Source organism: Sesamum indicum, linkage group LG10, assembly GCF_026168435.1.
Source record: "Sesamum indicum cultivar Baizhima isolate 11 linkage group LG10, ASM2616843v1, whole genome shotgun sequence".
Taxonomy (NCBI): Eukaryota; Viridiplantae; Streptophyta; class Magnoliopsida; order Lamiales; family Pedaliaceae; genus Sesamum; species Sesamum indicum.
Window position 1 is genome coordinate 1,681,500 of NC_142666.1, and position 19,913 is coordinate 1,701,412.

Here is a 19,913-nt window from a genome sequence, read left to right on the forward strand (position 1 = left end):
TTAAGGTGTAAATTTAAAATATTATAATTATAATAAAATATTATTTACAAATTATTACCATACGATAAAAATTAGAAATTAAAAAATAGTTATATTATCAATTATTTATACGAAATACTGAATCAAGAGGTAAATTAAAAGTTTGTGTGCTTCTTTTGTTGATATCAATTATTTTTATTCAAAATCTAGTCAAGATGGAACAATTCTAAATTGTAAATAGCCGAACGAGGTGTAAGTATAATTTTTAAAATTTATGTAAAAAAAACATAATTTCATATTTGAAAGGGGTCAAGAATTAATCCTAAAAATTAATAATTCTCTTAAACGTGATACATGGTAGGTTATTGTCGGTTTAGAGGTCAAAGAAAACAATTATCAATTGCACGTGTTTTTTTTTTTTTTTTTAGTCCTTTTCAGTAAACAATCAAATATAGCATTGGATTACCAATAATCTAATATTTGTTAATAAATAAATAAATTAATAATTAATAATTGATAATATCGATTATTCAATTTTTATTGCAATATTACCATAATCATAAAAGTTAAACCCAATATTTATTTTATTTTTTAAAAGGGAAAATTAGAAACCAAATAAACTATGAATGCCTATAAATTAAGGTAAATTATATTAATTGACGCTTTTTAGTTAGATTTAGTTATACAAATATTTCTTGTTCTTTGCAAAATTACAACTTATGAGTACATTAATTGATGTTGTAGTTGTAATTATGAATACACACTCTATTTAATAATGAAATTTTACATAAAGAACTCATGAGGTATATTACTCTAGTCCCCTCAAGTGATGTACTTATATAATTTTACAACTCCTTTGATTCCTTTCGGCCCAGATTATGATAAATTGTAGATGCGAGAGTTGCCAGCTATGTTGTATTGATCATATTCATATGCTTCCTCCTCCATTTCTTGCTAATCCAAAGCATCCGACGGCCCCGTTCAAGGAACAACTAAGTGAACTTAATCATTATAAAGCACACAGTCCGTGTTTTCTAGTTGTAACCACGGTTGGTTTGTTCATCATCGTCCGCCAGTTTCTCTAAAATCATCAACCACAGAATAAATAAGTTCCTAAATATGTTGAATGGGCCATGTACCATATAACCTTCTCCCTCAACGATCTACAATTTAAGTACTGCAGAAGTCGTCGTGAATTGTCTTGACGTCAAATTCCACTATGGTTTGTCTTCCTCATCATGAACTTGGGTCTAATTTTCTATAATCTCATTCTCACCTCATTAAAATATAAATAAACAAAGCGATATTACACTGCCCTTCCACGAGATTTGTTGTAATGCAAGCAAAGCTCTATAGAGATACTTATACAAAGATGTTTATGTCTTCAAGTTAGTTTTGGTGTTTTTTCTTTCTAAAAATACTTAAATAATAATGTAATAAATATCATGACAAAAGATGAAAATAAATAAAATGATATTGATGTTATAATAAAGGTAAAAGTAATAGGTTTATATGTATGGAAATTGGGAAGGAAGCATGGAGTTTTTGAGGGGTGAGTAGTAGAGCAAAATGAGGCATAGAAATCATATTAAGACAATGCCATAAAGTAAAAATTTGGTTTATGAAAACAGGAAAATAATGATCGCTAGAGGAAGGGCTTGAACCTTCGACCTTGTGGTTAACAGCCACACGCTCTAACCAACTGAGCTACTCCAGCTTCTTGCTGTCTGTCTATTGGACAAAATTTATGAACATTGTAGAGAACAACCCGTCCTTCCAATATGGTCAGATTTCTTCAATCACTCTTAATTTTATCAAATAACAAGCAGCAAAGACACCAGTGCAAACTAACTTCTACACACTTTTTTTCAGCACTAATTTGCTGGTATAGAATATTTTGCAGTAGTTGTTCCACTAGAAGCAGAACAATCTATCTATATAGTGAAACGAGTGAATCAGTTTGAGAATTAGTCCTCCAAATACTCCAACTGTATTTTCAGTAACAATATGGTATATAACATTGAAAACTTAAAGATGAATAAGAAATCTTGGCAATTGATAAACACAGTATTCAAGTTAATGTCCACAACTGGTTCTAGTTATGAAGTACAACATGCAGAGCATGGTAGAAACATTAGTCTTACAAAGAGCCCATAAATGTGAATAGGCAAAGAATTCATAACATGCTACTGAAGGTAGAGTTACTACATTCATGTCGTAATTGCAGCGCTTTGTCTCCAACATCAATCATCATATGGCCGAAGTTCTTCCCCTGATTGTCCACACACACATAAAATAGCAGAAAACTGTGTCAGTATAATAATAGAGAAAGTCTTGGAGATTCTTGATCAACTATGAGATTACTAGCTTGTTTCTGTGATGAACTTACGACTTCATTCAGAGTGTTAATTAATACAAAAAAACATCACATGAAGTTTTTCTTGGATCATTTAAAAAGGGGTATTTGAAACTGCTACCATTAACTGTCTCGTTTTTCTCTTCTTGTTTTAAATTAAACCGGACATTTTTATCTTGGCAACAAGACCTTGAGAAATTATTTTAGGAGAAAAAGAATGATGATAATAACCTTTTAGCATGCGCTGCTTGTTCAAGAGTTGAGTCTTTGCTTTGCGGTAAGCAGATCTCTGTGGCCTGTGAGCCCGCTGCATTGCGTGGAGAAAAGAAACACAAACAAGTGAAAACCAAAACTACAGCTGCAATCATGGTCGAGTCTGTACTTGATGAGAAGAAGAGGAAGAAAAAACTACGCAACAATAAGTTTGAAAAACTTACCCCAAAGTCATCTTCGCCATCTCTTTGTCTGGTTTCAGGCACAAAAAGATGGACAACCGCCTAAAATTCAAATAAAACAGACAAACGCGATCATTCCATAGATGATTTGTGGCAACTACAGAGAGCACTAGAACCAATCAATACTCAACAGTCACAACTCAGATCAGCAAAACACTTTGCAACGATTCTCATAAATTATAATTGAATACAAACTAAACCTCTTCTCTCTCAGAACTATAGAGTTCCACCCCTGATTCTTGTTTTCTTGGTGTGAAGTTGAAAACATCATGCAGAAATTCATTTTCCTGTTTAAATAGGGGCGTCATAAGGTATAACTCACAAGGTGATTATCACAAAAGGAAGTGTTACAAAAATAGTAAGAAAGACGATCCCAACCTACCACCATGTGAGGTACAAATCCACGTCCTAGGAAACGCTTGATAAAGTTAACCTATAAAAAGATAAAAGATTTAAGTAACCAAGTATGGGAGAATGAAAACTGTCCGTCATGTAAATAATAAGTACCTGCAGTAATTGGGACAATGAATGTAACTGCAACCTATGTTTGCCAATCTTCAAAGAAGCTTCATGAAAACGACCATCCTAAAAGTGTGAAGATGTAAAAATAGATCTCATAGAAAGATTTTTATTTGGTAACTCTGTACAAGGTAGAGTAATACCTCTAAAGCTTCCAAAAAATTCTGGGAAAAGTTGCTCCATCCATTCACAGTTTTTGTAGCTGCACTCTGAAGTGAATTTTGTCTCAAAACTCTCTTGGCATGATTGCTCACAATTTCTTGTAATTCTTGTATAGAGTAATCCTGGTCCTTAATGTTTTTTCCCTTTTCGTTCAAACTAATTTCATCAGTCGTGAGATTACCAGCAAATTTCTCGAGAAATCCCATTTCACATATTAAAGCAATAGCCTGACCAGCCACCATGCAAACAGATTGATCATCCACTTCTAGTAGATTCAGAAAGTAGGGAATTGCTCTGTTCAAGGACAGGGAAGAAAGTTTTATGCTGGATAACAGTTTCGTGTGCAAAAGATAGAACCATGAATAAGTAGCAATTATCTACATATGGATGCCCCTCAGTTACTTCAAAGATATATAAGTTTGTCACCACATGCATCATACTCATGACATCTACTTTACCCCCGCCAGTAATTGTGATTAAGGTTCCAGCCATTGACAGTTGTGAGAAGAAGTGACCACGTAGAGATAGCAGCAGACAGAACAGAAGCTGGCTGTTTACTGACTACAACCTGAGATCAAAACCCAGAAAAACATCATAGATGAAAAAAATAACAAAATCAGTAAATATATGTTAATATATTCACTATGTACAAATACTATACTGTGCTAGACAAGTATGCAGAAACTCGGTAAAGTTAGCTGCAAAATCTGATTGTTCACCATGTTTGGCTTCAGCCTATTGATATAATAAATAACACTGATCATACGACTTAACAGCCTAAAATTTGGGGTTTGGCATGGAACACGCTTACATTATCACCTGGTTTCAAATTAATAAAGTGCCATATTATCTGCATCGCAGCTTCTGTCTCCTCGAAATCATTTGCACCAACGAAAGTGGCAATAGCTAAACAGTCGATCACCTAAAACAAATAACATAAACACCCCCGCAACCCCCACCCCCACAAAAACGAAAAAACAAAAAAACAAGAAAAGGAAAGTAATTAACAGAAAGAAAAATAAGAGGGTAAAATATAGAACACTATAGGCAAGGCAAAAAATTGACTGGTAGGTAACTCTTGTATCTACACATCCATTACCAAGTATCATACATACAGATAACAATAATGATTCAGTCCTAGATCTCAGAGCTTGTGATATAAGTGGAAGTGACTCCTTGTAAAGTTCATGAGCATTATCCCCACAACCTACAGTGATTGACAAGAGACCTGCATAGACACATGAATGAAGAAGTCATTCTAAGCACAATGCAACTGTTATAAATGAAAATATATATAAAAGAAGTGCTACGTAGGAATAGAAAATAACCAAGGGCACGAGAAGCTAAAACAATCTCCTTGGAAGATCCCTTCTTGAAAGAATTTAGACATCGGTATAGTAAAGTCGCAAAACTGCAAAGTAGATTATTAGAAAGAAAGTCATCTTAAAGTGCAAAAACGCACGTTACTCCAAATTTTATTTGTAAGAGTAAAATCATTCCACAATCTAGTTGATGCTCTAACTTTTTCCCAGCAAACTGGTGGAGATAGTTCAAATTGAGGCCATCAACAATCGAAGATAATGCTCCCTCTCTTACAGAACCCCTAAGGAGAAAAGATACTCAATTAACCATCAAGGGAACTGGGAAAATTTAAATAGAATGAGAAGTCAAATATATCATTCTCGACCAAGAAGCACCTTTTGGCGAATAAATCATCCAAAAACTTATCCATGGCCTCTATTGCACCAGTTGGAGTAATACAATAGAGATTATTTCTGAAATTACATGCTAGTATTCAGCTGCAGTTAGGACCTACAAACAGCAAAATCCATCAACATGCTGTAATTTACACCATGAATATCAAAACGCATGAACAAGTACAGTTCTTCAAACTAGTACGAACTACACTACAAACAGGTTATTTCTCACTGTATTAACACCTCGCCATAAACATGTATTCTTACAACAATCATGTAAACCCTACTTTTGTCAGAAGAGAACAAGTATAAGAATCAAAAGGTTAGATTTTCAAGTTGTTGATTTTCTTGAAATTTGGAATGTGGCGACAACACGTACAGAAGTGGGAACAACTTGAACCCACTTCCATATTCATCCCAATTCAAGACATAACCGACCAATTTCAAGAAACTTTCCCATCAAAATCAAACAGACACACAGTGAGATGCTAAAATAGCAAGCAAGAACACAAACTGAAAGAATTTAAAGAACAGAAAGCTGAAAATTTTCCAGTACTTGAACCTTGGCATTTTGCCCTAGCATTATGATTACAATGGAATTTCAACCCTACTCCTGACAACCTTGAATGCTTACAACTTGAAAACTCATCTGTTTAAATTGATAAATCAGTTGCAGCAAAGTGTTGGAGATGGACAAAACACACAACAGCTACACCATTTCAATGTGAAATATGAACCCGAGACATAGTCGGATCCAAGTCAGTACCCACCACGTTAGGCCCCCAACCTTTGGGCTATGACCCGTCACTAATAATTAGGGAGGCCTAAAGGATGGGTCGTTAGAAGCCTAGCTAACAAATTTAATTAATTACTTTTAATAAATGAATTGATCCAATTTAGTATCCAATTTTAATATGACAACTGGATGAAAATAAAATTGTTCAAAGTTAGCAGCTGAAACTGGGTTTTGAAACTGACATATATATCAATCGGTGCAGTCCAGCTAATGAAAATGACTACGTCACTGCACCCACTTGGTATTCCAAGTCAACGCTGGATTGGATTGTGCAAGGATATGTCGCTTGGTGTAATTATTTTAAGGCTTAATTATTGTTTATTCTCTTAAAATTTAATATAATTATATATAAATTTTTTATAATTTGAAAATTTATATTTAATATTCTTAAAATTTGATTCGTCTAATATCAGTAAATTTAATAAATTTTAATTAAAGAATAAACTTATTTATTATTCGAAAGCAGACTTAAAAAATATTAAATATAATTTTTTAAATCACAAAAAAATTAAATATAATTATTATAAATTTAAAAAAAAGAGTATAATTGTACCTTATTTTAAATTGATTAAGGTTAAAAAACGGCACGTGCTTTAAAGAGGGTTTGTTTGGCCGCCGGAGTTTGTTGGAATTGGGATTTAAGCAGTCAAAAAACTAAAGCAATAAAATCACGACCCGGACACGCTACTCTCTGTGGATGAGCATGGGCGAATTCAGTCAACGTATTTGACTTTTGTGCTTGTCGTTTCGTTATCCTCCCCATTATTTGAATTTACTTAAATAGCCCCACTTCTTTGCAAAATGACTTCCATATTTCTTTTTTTTCGTTGTTCTTTTTATCTTGTTGGAATAATGAGGTCAAGGTCAAGCCTTGTTCTAAACAAGTTCTGAAAATTATACCCTATATTTGGTTGTGTTTTTATTTTTAATTTTCAGTTTTTTAGTGAAAATATGTGTGAATTAATTTATAAGCATTTTTTTATGTTAGTGGGATTAAATCGACAGATTTTTTTTATTTGATGAAAATAATAATTTTATTTTTTATTAAATTAGTGGTATCAAATTAAATATTTTTTTATTTTTAAATATAATTGATTGTTATATTTCTCATTAATTTAGAATTTTTAGTTATGTTGTAGGAAAAATTATTTTATTAGTTCATAATTAATGATTGATTTTATATATATATAATATATAAATTGAGAAGGAGAGTGGAACTTTTCAAATCAGAGTACATTGTCTATAAATAAATATCTAGTTGAAGGATATGAATGTCAATATATGAATTCACACTACCCTCGTAATCCCCTGACTTTTCAACTAAACTGATCAGGATACCAACTATAAATTCATTTATGCCCAGAGTTTAACTTCACATTCATCACAACACATTTTGTACGATAATCTCTACTTTAGCTTAACATCAAATCAGTCCGCAGATCAAACCGCCGCCGGAGCGTAACCAAGATCAGCCGCCGTCCGCCGCAAGATGGAAGGCTTAATCCCGTTGCTTCTCCACGCCATGAAGAAGCAAAGGCCTCAAAACGCTTACCGGTGCCTCTCCGAGAACTCCACCAACGGGCGGAGCTACCACCTCCTCCTCGCCGGAGACGCCGTGGAGGGTTCCTCCCACCGCCGTACTCGCTCGGAATTCCAGCCGTCGTCTACCGTTGATTTCTCGTCGGGTTCGGAGCATCTACCCCATGCGAAGAGCTTCGCCGCCAGAGGTCCCGCGGCCTCTCCTTCGAACGCTGATAAGGGGTTGAGGCATAGGGGTTTTACTTCTGCCTCACATTATCAAGTTTCTGAAAGGACTAATAACTACCGCAGATGAAGAAATGCAACAAGAAAGGCCTGAATTGGAGTCCAGAATGGGTTTGATCCTTTGAGTTAATTCTTTTATTTTTATGTTGTTTCAAACAATATAGAACTGATGTATTACGTTTATGGGTGTTGTAATTGTAGATTTTATGGAACAACCATGTAATGTTGCTTATGGTACAAGTGTATATTTGAGTTCGCTTTTCTTTTGCCTTCTTTGTTCTTGGAAGAACCCAATGTGTCAGTTGGCATCAACAATTATCCAACATTTTTGCTTTAATCCCGGGCATACCTGTACCGCAGTGGCGATCAAAATCAATGCCATCAAAACAATTATCAGCGTTGGTGGGAGTAACATACTTTTTGTGTTAGAAGCATGATGTTTTGTGCAATTGTAAAGCCGCCTACATCATAGACGGCAACAAAGCCAATTACAAAAAAAGACTAATTGTTTGATACACAAATGGAGCATATCATCCACAATGCAAAGCAGATCTGCAAAAAGCTACTTAGTTCTTCACCAAACTACTGCTCAGAAGTAAGCTTCTGGGAAGGAAAAGGGGAGAGGGTGCGTAGCAGCATAAGGGGAAATGTACCAAATTCAGAACATTTATGAAGCCAGGAGAGCTTCAATTTTTGAAATCTGATCTTCTTCATTCTTTGGGGAAGGACTCCTGTTGGCCTCAGTGTAAAGATCATGCTTCCATTTCTCAACACGGCCGCCAGTTGGCCGATAGCTTTGCCTGGGCATAAACCTATCTCTGCCTCTGTATCTACCGTTTGCACCAGACCTATCTCTGGATGAAAAATTGCCCCTCCAAGATTGAGCCCTGTTCAACTCCCTGTCCCCTGCAAATGGTCTCTCAGGTTTGTCAGAATGGCGGGAGGCATGCTCTCTCTCATCACGTCTTCCACTTTCTAAAGCATGATCTTGATTGTTGGTTGTCCCAGGAGCAGTTGATGCTTTGTTGGTTTTCTCAGGATCAGCAGGAATCTTTTGCTCTCTAAAGGAAGGCCTTTTCCGTACGGTAGGTTTTGGATTTGCTTCCATTTCAAAGTACCCATCATGGCGCCAGACATGATTGTCTTCCCTGCTATCTTTACCTTTCTCATCCTTCTGATGTGTGGCTCTTGGTACAGTTTTGTCTATTGCCGTGTCATTTTCCTGCTCCTTAGGATCTCTCCACCATCCACGTTCTTGAGAAGAATATGGATTTAAAAGATCAGTTCTTGATATAAGAGATACACAAAACACTTAAAGAACTTTCTATTATTGCTTCTCAGAATTGATTAATAGAGAGAGGCAGTACATATTTCTCAAATATTAAATATAGAAGAGAGAGGCTCAATAGCAGGAGTAAATAGCCGAACAAAATTCTAAAATTTAAACAAAATGAACTTGACAAATATCTCATTGTCTTTAGGTTTCAAAGAAATCATTGCACAGATGTTCTCATCTTTTTCTAAATCAAGATTGCAGAAGAACCTCCACACAACTGAAGAAAATCACAAAAGTAGACGCATCAAATAACCTCCCAAACTACACTCCTTCAACAATCACTCAGTAACACTTAATTAAATAAAAGCTTACCATTCTCTGTCCTGCGACTGAAGCTTCTCCCATCTCGCCCAGCACTACCTCGGTCATCGTGCTGTTATAAGACATGCACAGGCAGGCCTAACACTGTTATATAAATGGAGCTACTCGAAGTCACCAGGCTGAACAGAAAGCAAATGCCCAGATAAAAGGGTTTGCAGAATGGGTCACAACCAAACTATGCACAGACGAAGCTTGTGCACTTTTTCCCTTCTTTCAACTAAAACATTGAGAGATTCATCGCATGACATTACAGAACTTTTAGAAGGTTCAACTACTTTTGAACACGTCAACGGTAATTTAGCAATAAATCGAGTTCAAACAACCAATTCTAGGAGATGGAGCCAACATCTATCTGGCTTCAGTTGCTGTTTGAGTGGAAAATACCATATTTTAAGTGGCAAAAGGTTGAAATTAGATCTACCATAAATGTTAGACTACAGGCCACCATGCAATTTCGACCATAACAATTGAGAATGAAACTATTGAACACACTCCAACGAGGATGATCCATTTTTATACTACCCGCTCACCCATGTGCAGAACTTCCCGAATATCCAGACCATGGGAAGCGGAACTACTGTAGCTATAGTTCCACATAATCATACTATTCAAAACATAGCATATAAAGCAATTTGCAATGATCAATGATGGCAGAGGAAATGCTTCTCAAAAGACCTGGCATCCAAAAAGATTATACAGAGAGAAATATCAGCTCATGCATGCTTTAGTAGATGATAAAGGAAGCACAAACATCATGTGGTTCTACAATAACGTATATAATCAGCAACAGTACCTCAAAGTACGATCGGGACTGAGGTACTTTAGTTGGATCGGAAGAATGCCTTCTACCTCCCCGGTGTCCCTCATTTCTGTTTTCAGATTCCTTGCCCAAGGTTCCAGATTCAACCTTCGGATCGTGGTAAACTGGGGCCTCAAGAGGCAAGTGGTCCTGGAGCCGACGACGGTGCTTATGATCCCGGTCCAGTCGATCTTTATCCGGCTCCGCCTGCGCCGCGGACCTTTCAGTTTCTGGTTTACCATCCCTCCGAGATCTCTTGGGGCTTGCATCACACAACAGCAGAATGGATCATTCGAAATTGAACTATTCCCATTAGATTACACAAAAGAAAAACAATTCAACACAGCGCAAAAATGGACTCTCGATTTACCTGGGCTCACGGTCAAACCGCGAACGGCGGCGCTTAGACTCCGAGCTACGGTCTTCTCGCCGTGACATTAGTGTTAATTTGAGAGAAAAAGGAGAGTAAATTACTCACTCAGTCAGCTCGCGACACCACTTCGTCTCTACGCCTGCGGCGTTGGAGGGCTGCAGAAATCCCTAAAAGCCAATCCACTGAGGAGGATCAAAGTTTGTTCGTACTATACTTTCAGATTGTTTTTTATCGCGAAGCGTCTCTAAAACGGGTCTGGGCTGGGTATATTTTGATATGGGTCGGGTTTATGTTTGCTTAATGGATTAAGTGATTGGGCTCTTGGATGGGCTCTTTCAAGAACTATTGGCCCGAACCAATGGATATCGTTCGTCACGAGTGTTTGTGTGAATTTATAAACTGCTCAAAATATTTTATAAATTTTATTATTTTATTTTTAAAAAATATTTTAATATATTTATTAAATAAAATATTATTAATTTATTATATTTTGTAAATAATTTAGCTAAACATCCTCTTAATCACCTTAACTAATTGGATAATTGTAGTTAATCAAGCTAATTAATTCAAGTGATTAATTTCCTCCTTTTGTTTATTGTATTTTAATTTAGAGTATGAACCTTTATTATAAATTATTATCATACTATATTTCATACTGTATTTTATATATACACTATTTATATGTATAAAATTCGCATTATTTGTAATTTTGAAAAAAATTATATACATATCAAGCACAATTAAAAAAGTGCAATTTGAATTTTTAGATTAGTATTTCTGAATATAAGAAAACTCGACCATCCTAACATGACCCAAATTTTACACACATAATTTGTATGTACTAAATGAAATAAAAAAAATTCAATCCGAATACCCTTTGACGTATCAAGCACATATAAATAAATCAATTATAATTATCAATACCAAATATTTATATCAATAATTATCAATATCATATAATTATATTTAATCAACACCTACTATTATGGGTGTGATTTGAATCCATAAATCTAAATTAATAACGTCTCAATATCAATTAAATTAGGCCGCATCCACAGTTGATTTGGGTTTAAACCTGGAGCACCATTTGGTGATGAGATGATGAAGATCAGCGTCCATCCGAGTTCCAACGCCACCCCACACCAGCATGTGGGTGAAATCTCCAAGTGATGAACCTGTTACCTCGTACACTTCCCTGAACCCTATTCTCTTGTAAAACCTCACCAGCTGCAAACACACAACTATATCATCATCATCATCATAGTCTAAACAAATAGATGGTCTTGATGTTCCTATGTGGGACACCAAAATCTTAGTTCAAACAAATGATTGTCTTTTTACGATTTTATTACCATTGTTTTTCAGTCCACCATATTACATTCTATATAACTCTCAAAATTTTGTAATTTTAATTCCAAGTCTTAATTCCGTTAAATTTTTTTTTTTTGTGGAAAAAGCATCTCTATGGCATGAGCTTTTGAGGATAATTAAAGTTGTTTTCGTAGAATTCTAAATATTTTAGTGGGAGTACAATCACAGAAAGGCTAACTTACTGGGACGGAAAATGCCATTTTGTAATTTTGCAATCAAATATTTATAATTATGACAAATTTAATTTGTCATTAAATTGTGCTTACAGAAAAGCAGCGCAAAAGCTGAAGACGACAGCAAACAAGGTAAGCGGCAAGTACGCACCTTGGAATGGTAAAGATGAGTGTCATTGATGGCGAGCAGCTCAGCCTTCCGGCACCCACACTCAAACCCATGCCTGATCGCCACCGCTCCAACAAACAAACCAATCCCAAATATCGATTTCTCCATTCCCACCGTCTCCCTTCGCAGCTTCATTGAATCCAAATGCAGAATTTTCCCACCAAACCAAAACCTAATCACCCCCTCAGCCCTGCCCAGTTCCCTCCGGGTCCCCAAGCTTCGAGCCGTGACCCTGAAAAAGGGGCCGAACGTCTGGAGCTGAAGGTCCAGATTCTGCGCTCTGGAAGCGGCCAAGATGTCGGACATTGTGGGAGTGGGTGGTTCGTATGGATTTGTTTTGAGATGGGTTTTTGGTGTGATTGGATTGGGGGATGAAGGGAGTGTATAGTTGTTGATAGGGATTTTGATGGGAGTTCTTGGAGGAGGGAAGGAAGGGAGTGGATTCTTGAGAGTTGTTGGTAGCTCCATGGATTTGGATTATTGCTGAGAGGTTTGTGAAATGTTGCTGGATTTTTGAACTGCAGCAGCAAATGTGGCTGAATATCGACCAAACATGGGCATGAATTGTAACTAAGAATAACAATTTATGGAACAACAGCTAGCGTTTGTAGTCCAACGGTTAGGATAATTGCCTTCCAAGCAATAGACCCGGGTTCGACTCCCGGCAAACGCATCGTCTTTTGAAATTTTTGTGTTTTTCATTCTTCTTTGCCTGTAATAAAATTTGAAACTTATATAATGAAGGTTCTGTTGCTTCCTCCTCTTCTTCTTTTCATTTTTGCTTTTTGATGTGGTTGAGAGTTTTACGAAAGGATGAAATGAAAATTTTACCCGCGACATAATAGCTCATTAGGTGAAAACATAATTTTTGTGGGATTTTTTAGTAAGTGTAGTCACAATCAACGAATAGTGGTCCTTCTAAAAAATTATATTTTTGCTATTTATAGTGGTGTTGGAATTTATGTAGTATGGTAGAGTGTATGTATTTATTGCAGGGGTTATATATAAAAAAATTACTTTTTTTCTCTTGAAATTAAATGTGTATTAACAATATATACATCATATACCCCCTCACTATCGGATGAAATATCTAATGGTGGTGTAGTATTTAGGTCTTCACTTAGTTTGAACAATTATTTGTCTCAATATTGAACTAGTTAATAAGCCCAATATTTATAACCCAAGCCCAATGTTATTAATGAAGGTGGCCCAAATTATTGGGTCAGACGGTAGGGAAAGGGTGGTGGTGAACCACGACAGTTGGGGTGCTCAAGTCCGCACTTGGCGGGTTCAGCTCGAGTCTAGCTTGAGGTTGGGTTGGAGGAGATGTCCAGCTCGAGCTGGCGGTGCTACTCGAGGTCAGCACACCCAACATTGATTTGGCGGTGATGGGCGTTAGCTGTGCGTCAACCTAGCTCGAGGTGGTGGTGCTGGTGCACCAGGCAGTGCAGCATGAGCCCAGCTCAAGGCAGTGCCTCGAGCTGCACTTGGTGGTGCTGCTCGAGCTGGCGATGCCCAGTGCCTGACTCACAATTCCTCGAGCTGACGGTGTCGAGCCCATACTCGAGGCACCCTCAGCTGGTGGTGCTGGGCTCGAGGCTCCCTCACACACACACACACATATATATATATATATATATATATCAACATCCAATACAATCTCAAACCACAATACAATAATTTTTACAAATAAAAACTAAAAAGGAAAACTCATAGTAATCTAGCGGTGGATACCCAACAAATTCTGCCGACTATCTGGACATTGCAAATGAGCCCCTATCAAGTAAACGCTATTTTCCTTCCCGATTTCTGAAATTTCTTCATAATTTTTCACCCAATTTGCTGCAAATCAAGTCTGATGTGAGAGGGGCTAAGGTTTGTGTTCGAGATTTTGGGAAAATGCTTGATTTCTGTCTCTGGTCCCAACTCTTTCAGTCAACCATGGGTTAAATAACGGAGCACGTGTCCATTCCATGAATAATTGGACGAAAACTGTCAATGAGACTAAAATTGCAAATTTTTTAACACATATGGGACCAAATGTGGTGAGAGATCAAACAATGGGACCAAAATAAAAAATGGGGTAAGTTATGGGACCAAAATTGCAATTCTCCCGTACAAGCCACATGCAATTTTTCGACCAAATTAACAGAAATAAGATTAAAATTATTAAAATTTTAATTTACAAGACTAAATTACAAAATTTAATTCATCACGCATAACAAAAATTGTCACCCATAGGGTACAAGACTAAAATTACATCTCCCAAAAAGAAAAAATCAATTTTTTTAAAATGTAGAATTTAGTGAGTTTCCTTTCAATTCATTTCAAATGAACGTTAATTTCTTTATATAGATTAGTATCTAAGTTTAGGAATTATATCAACTACATTTAAATATGGTTAACCATCACACGTTTTTTTTTTTTAAGAAACAAGAAAAATAAAATCATAAAAAAAAATCAGAATTTGGTTGAAGTAGATACAATTAATTAAAGTAAAAACCCTCTTACTACAATACGTAAAGCAGATCATATGCATCAAATTGATAATTCAAAGATAAAGAAAAGTAGTTACTCCCTAATTAAGTACTAATTCTCAATAAACAAACAGAGAAATCAAATTATTCTACAATTAGTTTCTAATGATTACCACAAACCTCGCAATCAAAATTTAGTTTCATAATTAGATTCTCCATAGTAATTATCATACTTCAGAAATTAAACTAACCAAACTTCCATCAGATTTTCGATTCCAAGAAATCCCATCTGTTTATTTATAGCAGACATTACAAGAAAACAACTTAAATTATAACTCACTGCTAAATTCATTATAGTAAGGAAATTTCTTATATTAAATAATGTAGATTAATAATGAATTTTAGCAAGAACTTTTCTTATTAATTAGTTGGACGCTAATTTTAACATCTTTGCTATATATAATTAATATTCTTCTTTGCATGAACAGAATTATCGGCAAGAATATCGGAGTCCATTTCTGTAAGAAATGCAAAGACATTTCTGATTTATGGTAAGCACACGGAAACACAGTGAAATTTCAGTATGATTCTTCCAATATAGGAAGATTTCAGTGATCATCTTCCATTATAAAACGTGCATGGCATTGCTCATAAACCCTACATTCAGACAACCAACAATGGCTTCCAAGCAGCTCCTAATGTCTTTCTTCCTCGTTTTCCTTCTTAATCTCCTGTTTGGTACTAATCCCATTTCATTTTGATCTCTTTCATTCAAACTCCAACCAAAAAAAGGAGGGGAAAAAATCCTTATACTTACCAGTATTTTTTTGTCTGAATCTTGCAGGTTTTAGGGTTCATGCAGTGCCTTACGATCACACATTCACACACGAGGCAAGTCCAAGAAATATAATTTGATCTTTCAAGTTAATACATCATTTTTCAAATCCGAAACGAGTTTGGCCAGAGACTTGAATTAATTATACCTGTTGGGATTGGTTACAGTTCGAAAAAAGTGATTAATCACATACATTTACTATATTGTACAAAAAGATTCATTTTTGTCCTGGAAATGTGTTTGAATTCAGTGTTTGGCGAAGCCTCTAAGGCCTCAGTATGATGGAGGGATAGTTTTGAACCCGGAACTGAAGGATGGATTGAAGGGCTGGACAACTTTTGGAGACGCGAAAGTTGAGCATGGACAGTCGTCCCATGACGGCAACAACTACATTGTTGCTTCTAAGAGACACCAACCCTTTCATAGTTTCACGCAGAAGTTCGATTTAGACAAGGATAAACTTTACACCTTCTCGGGTACTTAATTGTGTTAGTTTCATGCATACATTTTCTTGTCAACATTATCCAAGAAAACCTCAGATTTCACGAAGCAGTCACATTTGGGATCAGAGGAAGTCTTTAGATTCTTGCTTAAAAATGCTAGAGAGGAGATTATTACTTGATACTTCTAACCATAAAACCTCCTCCGTTTATGACGTACATGCTAAAATGGTTTGAATTATTGCAGCCTGGTTACAAGTAAGCGACGGGAATGCTGACATAGCAGCTGTTTTCAAGACACAACACAGCTATGAAACTGCCGGATGGGTGACGGCGCAAAAGGGCTGCTGGTCGATGCTTAAGGGTGGTGTTGTAGTCAATGCATCTGGCCCGGCAGACTTGTTCTTTCAGGTTTGTCGCCTCTTCTTCCATCATTCTCAATTACGACTGTCTGAATTCCGCAATTTTTTTGACACCCTTTCTTTTCCCAGAGCAACAATACAGAAGTTGATATTTGGGCAGACAGCATCTCCTTGCAACCATTTACACACGAAGAGTGGAAATCCCACCAACAACAGAGCATTGAGAAGGTACAATCTTTGTAATTCATGACTAGTCCAAGAACCTTAATTTTCTTCCAGATTGTTCTGCAAATGAAGAAATTCCTAAAACAATATGTATATTTCGCGATGCAGGTACGCAAGAGTAGGGTGAAATTCCAGGCGGTGGATCAGTATGGCCGGCCCATTGCAAACGCGACGGTTTCCATCAAACAACGGCGGCCGAACTTCCCATTGGGCTGCGCGATCAACCAAAACATCCTCCGAAACTCCGCGTACCAGAGCTGGTGGTCATCAAGATTCAAACACACCGTCTTCGAGAACGAACTCAAATGGTAATTCAATAATTTAATAGTCCGAACCCGCCCCACCACTCCATTCAACCAAACAACACAACTCCAATAATTTGAATTACATCAAACAGGTACTCCAACGAAAGATCCCGCGGCTCCGAAGACTACTCCGTCTCCGACGCCCTGGTGCAGTTCGCCAGGTCCCACGGCGCCGCTGTTCGTGGGCACAACGTTTTCTGGAACGACCCACGATACCAGCCTTCGTGGGTCGGTGGACTTTCGACGAACGACTTGTGGGCAGCTGCGAATAGGAGAATATACTCGGTGGTGGGCAGATACAAAGGGCAGCTCTTTCACTGGGATGTCGTGAACGAGAACCTGCACTACAACTTCTTCGAGAGCAGGCTGGGCTACAACGCATCCAACGTTTTCTACCAGAAGGCGAACGAGATTGACTCCAGAACGACGCCGTTCCTGAACGAGTACAACACCATTGAAGAGAGCAAGGATGGAGCTTCATCGCCCTCCAAATATTTGCAGAAGATAAATCAGCTAAGGAACCAGGGGTATAATGGTCCATTGGGGATTGGTCTGGAGGGCCATTTCTCTTATGCCAATCTGCCCTATATAAGGTCTGCTATTGATACCCTTGCATCTGCCAAATTGCCCATTTGGGTCACTGAACTGGATGTCTCCGCCGGCCCCAATCAGGTAAATGTTAATTTTTGGTTGTAACTCAACTTATACATCAGGCCAAAATATACATTTACAATTTTGCAAAATATAGGAGATATTCGTGTATTGTAACTCAACTTTAAGGGCAAAAATGTAATTTGTCATTTTTATTTTTATTACAATGTACCATAATCTTGTGGCATGTTGAGACATTTAGTTGCTATCTCAAGCTCCTAGTTTGAGGGATGATGTTCATTGTCCTTCCACATTGTGGTCAAAATCATCTGCAAACAACTTATCACAGGTGTTTATGGGTTAATCGTCTGATTATTCTCCTAAAAGTTAAAACGGACAATTTCTCTTGCTGAAGACATTGAACCAAAGTTTCTAACACAAGGTAATGTGTAATTTGTAACTTGTGCAGGCAAATTACTTGGAACAAATCCTATGGGAGCTTCACTCGCACTACGCGGTGCAAGGAATAATAATTTGGGCAGCATGGAGTCCGCGGGGGTGCTACAGGATGTGTTTGACGGACAACAATTTCAGAAACTTGGCAACCGGCAACGTTGTGGACAAGGTCAGAGGGCAATGGGCTCAGGCAGATGGTGTGCAGGGAACCACAAATTCCAAGGGCCTGTTTGAAGCTTCACTTTACCATGGCGAATACGAAGCCAAAATCAGTCACCCTAAGACTAACAAATTTTCTAATTTGAAGAAATTTAGTGTTCTGCCAAACAAGAATGCAAAAGACTTGTTCCATTTGAAGTTTAGTGTATAGGTTGGAGAATGAGATATAGAGACTAATAATGTGTGGGGAGAAGAAAAATGTTTCCCCTTGATAGTGTCCGGGATATGCCCACATATACTTTGACACATTTAATTGAAAAGGTTATAATTTTCCAACTTGGTCGTTTTTATTTTTTTAATATTTTTGTTTGCATGTTGTTCAACCATAAAATTACTCATTTGGGCATGTCTAATTTGAGGTTTTTAGGGTTTTCACCAGTTTTGGAAAAGAGACTTGCAAAAAATACGTTACTATTTTATTGGTACTCAAATCGGTAAACAGTGATGAAAATAATAATTAAGTTGCAAATAATGTTGTATAGAATATTGAAGTGCTTTGTGCCATATTGTTTTATGATTGTGAATGATTTAGAACAAGTTACCCTTTACTATAGAGGAAGACCCTCTTTTATAGTCCTCGCCTCCTTTCGGCTATGGGAGTCCATCCTCCTAGGGACTTGAGAAAGCAATTGCTAAGAGATAGACTTCAATGATTATGGTAATCTCTCCGTTTGAATTATTGATTATTGGAAGCTCTTTCATCAAGACAATAAGACTCCTCACGGGATAAGCTTCTCCGATTCTTAGGTGGCTGTTGAAACAAGTCCAAGATCCTCCTATATTCTTGGGCATCCTAAATGGCAAAGTGGTTGTCATTCATGTTGTCTACTTGGAGTCCAAACATATGTGAGTAGCTAGGTATTTCTCCGGCACATCAGTATCCTCCCTGAGCTTTCCATGGGCTTTCTTACGCCTCCTCAGCCTTCTTCATTGAATAAACCCTTTTTGGAGATTTGGGCTTGAGGTCTTTTCCTCCCTAGTCCGCATGTAATCTTGGATTCTCCTAGGACTTTTTCATGTTAGGTTTCTTATTGGACCATGTATATTTTGGGGCATAAGACATTGAATCAATTATAATTATCTTATGAATTTGAGTAAATAATAATTAATATATCAATTATCAGCATTAACTATTTGTAATTAATTAACTATACATAAATAAAAACAACTATAATATTTGGGTCCATAATCTTCGTGGGATTTAAACTTTACTAATTGAGTTAGGTTTTGATCAATTCAACAACATTTTTAGCTTCTTGAAATTAGGTTTGTATGTAAAATTTTGTGGACATGATGCATTGTTGTTTAGAAGCATTAGGAAATAAATCGAAAATAAAACTTAAGTGGGAAGGTAGGATGAATAGAAATTGTATGGAAAATAAGATTTGAGGTGAAATTAGGATGATTGTTTAATTTTTAAAGTATGTATTTAAGTAAAAGTGCAATCTTTTTAAAAAAATTTAAGAACATAATGCAATATGTGAGCAAGTAGGGGTAGGGCAGGTAATTAGTGCAAACTCCTTTTAACATTATGTCGAATATGATAGATTTTCAGCACCATTATTATATGTAGGATATTGATGGGAAAAAGGGGCATTCCGAGAATCGAACTCGGGACCTCTCGCACCCAAAGCGAGAATCATACCACTAGACCAAATGCCCTGCAGTTATCCAAGTTTTTGTTTAAATTATATTATCAAAGAAATATGAAACTTAGTGATATTTCTATAGGT

The 19,913-nt window shown here is 36.7% G+C and overlaps 4 protein-coding genes and 3 non-coding genes across 14 annotated transcripts; 2 read left to right on the plus strand and 5 right to left on the minus strand.

The window, feature by feature from the left end:
• Nucleotides 1–1,622: 1,622 nt before the first annotated feature.
• TRNAN-GUU (transfer RNA asparagine (anticodon GUU)) lies at nt 1,623–1,696 on the minus strand. The gene has a single exon. It is a non-coding gene; the product is annotated as a tRNA-Asn (tRNA).
• Nucleotides 1,697–2,007: 311 nt separating this feature from the next.
• LOC105172664 (uncharacterized) lies at nt 2,008–5,931 on the minus strand. 8 transcript variants are annotated; one of them, XM_020697070.2, is made up of 15 exons: nt 5,731–5,931; nt 5,169–5,283; nt 4,994–5,074; nt 4,800–4,882; nt 4,587–4,699; nt 4,283–4,393; nt 3,930–4,039; nt 3,653–3,765; nt 3,453–3,518; nt 3,298–3,356; nt 3,173–3,223; nt 2,991–3,077; nt 2,773–2,832; nt 2,567–2,642; nt 2,008–2,251 (listed from the first exon to the last, which is right to left on the minus strand). In XM_020697070.2, exons 2-15 carry the CDS (start codon nt 5,201–5,203, stop codon nt 2,223–2,225), a joined length of 1,074 nt encoding a protein of 357 aa, XP_020552729.1. In that variant the 5' UTR covers nt 5,204–5,283; nt 5,731–5,931; the 3' UTR covers nt 2,008–2,222. The 8 variants fall into 8 exon arrangements, 7 of the variants coding, with proteins under 7 accessions (XP_020552729.1, XP_088741710.1, XP_011092495.1 ...); XM_088885584.1 differs by having other exon boundaries at nt 2,567–2,638; nt 2,772–2,832; nt 3,298–3,375; nt 3,453–3,765; nt 5,731–5,928; XM_011094193.3 differs by having other exon boundaries at nt 3,298–3,375; nt 3,453–3,765; nt 5,725–5,926.
• Nucleotides 5,932–8,167: 2,236 nt separating this feature from the next.
• LOC105172663 (cyclin-like protein) lies at nt 8,168–10,776 on the minus strand. The gene is made up of 4 exons (XM_011094191.3): nt 10,555–10,776; nt 10,179–10,446; nt 9,377–9,437; nt 8,168–8,982 (listed from the first exon to the last, which is right to left on the minus strand). The coding sequence occupies exons 1-4, from the start codon at nt 10,620–10,622 to the stop codon at nt 8,396–8,398; spliced, it is 984 nt and encodes a 327-aa protein (XP_011092493.2). The 5' UTR covers nt 10,623–10,776; the 3' UTR covers nt 8,168–8,395.
• A 641-nt stretch (nt 10,777–11,417) lies between these two features.
• LOC105172662 (uncharacterized) lies at nt 11,418–12,797 on the minus strand. Its single transcript, XM_011094190.3, has 2 exons — nt 12,253–12,797; nt 11,418–11,784 (listed from the first exon to the last, which is right to left on the minus strand). The coding sequence occupies exons 1-2, from the start codon at nt 12,736–12,738 to the stop codon at nt 11,599–11,601; spliced, it is 672 nt and encodes a 223-aa protein (XP_011092492.1). The 5' UTR covers nt 12,739–12,797; the 3' UTR covers nt 11,418–11,598.
• A 74-nt stretch (nt 12,798–12,871) lies between these two features.
• On the plus strand, nt 12,872–12,943 carry TRNAG-UCC (transfer RNA glycine (anticodon UCC)). The gene has a single exon. It is a non-coding gene; the product is annotated as a tRNA-Gly (tRNA).
• A 3,326-nt stretch (nt 12,944–16,269) lies between these two features.
• LOC105172829 (endo-1,4-beta-xylanase 5) lies at nt 16,270–18,429 on the plus strand. Its single transcript, XM_020697420.2, has 5 exons — nt 16,270–16,433; nt 16,514–16,612; nt 16,718–16,917; nt 17,007–17,586; nt 17,975–18,429. The coding sequence occupies exons 1-5, from the start codon at nt 16,377–16,379 to the stop codon at nt 18,329–18,331; spliced, it is 1,293 nt and encodes a 430-aa protein (XP_020553079.2). The 5' UTR covers nt 16,270–16,376; the 3' UTR covers nt 18,332–18,429.
• Nucleotides 18,430–19,770: 1,341 nt separating this feature from the next.
• TRNAP-UGG (transfer RNA proline (anticodon UGG)) lies at nt 19,771–19,842 on the minus strand. The gene has a single exon. It is a non-coding gene; the product is annotated as a tRNA-Pro (tRNA).
• Between the last annotated feature and the right edge of the window lie 71 nt (nt 19,843–19,913).

Excerpts from the sequence above, each read along its gene's own strand:
- LOC105172664 (XM_011094193.3), bottom strand. The coding sequence starts at position 5,203 with ATGGATAAGTTTTTGGATGATTTATTCGCCAAAAG. Across the intron at positions 4,700-4,799 it reads TTTAGCTTCTCGTGCCCTTG|GTCTCTTGTCAATCACTGTA; the intron begins GTTATTTTCTAT and ends GTGTCTATGCAG. Across the intron at positions 3,766-3,929 it reads AATCACAATTACTGGCGGGG|AGCAATTCCCTACTTTCTGA; the intron begins GTAAAGTAGATG and ends GTCCTTGAACAG.
- LOC105172663 (XM_011094191.3), bottom strand. The coding sequence starts at position 10,622 with ATGTCACGGCGAGAAGACCGTAGCTCGGAGTCTAAGCGCCGCCGTTCG. Across the intron at positions 10,447-10,554 it reads CGGTTTGACCGTGAGCCCAG|CCCCAAGAGATCTCGGAGGG; the intron begins GTAAATCGAGAG and ends GTGTGATGCAAG. Across the intron at positions 9,438-10,178 it reads AGTCCCGATCGTACTTTGAG|CACGATGACCGAGGTAGTGC; the intron begins GTACTGTTGCTG and ends GTCTTATAACAG.
- LOC105172662 (XM_011094190.3), bottom strand. The coding sequence starts at position 12,738 with ATGGAGCTACCAACAACTCTCAAGAATCCACTCCCTTCCTTCCCTCCT. Across the intron at positions 11,785-12,252 it reads CTCATCTTTACCATTCCAAG|CTGGTGAGGTTTTACAAGAG; the intron begins GTGCGTACTTGC and ends GTGTGTTTGCAG.
- LOC105172829 (XM_020697420.2), top strand. The coding sequence starts at position 16,377 with ATGCTTAAGGGTGGTGTTGTAGTCAATGCATCTGGCCCGGCAGACTTG. Across the intron at positions 16,434-16,513 it reads CGGCAGACTTGTTCTTTCAG|AGCAACAATACAGAAGTTGA; the intron begins GTTTGTCGCCTC and ends TTCTTTTCCCAG. Across the intron at positions 16,918-17,006 it reads TTCGAGAACGAACTCAAATG|GTACTCCAACGAAAGATCCC; the intron begins GTAATTCAATAA and ends TACATCAAACAG.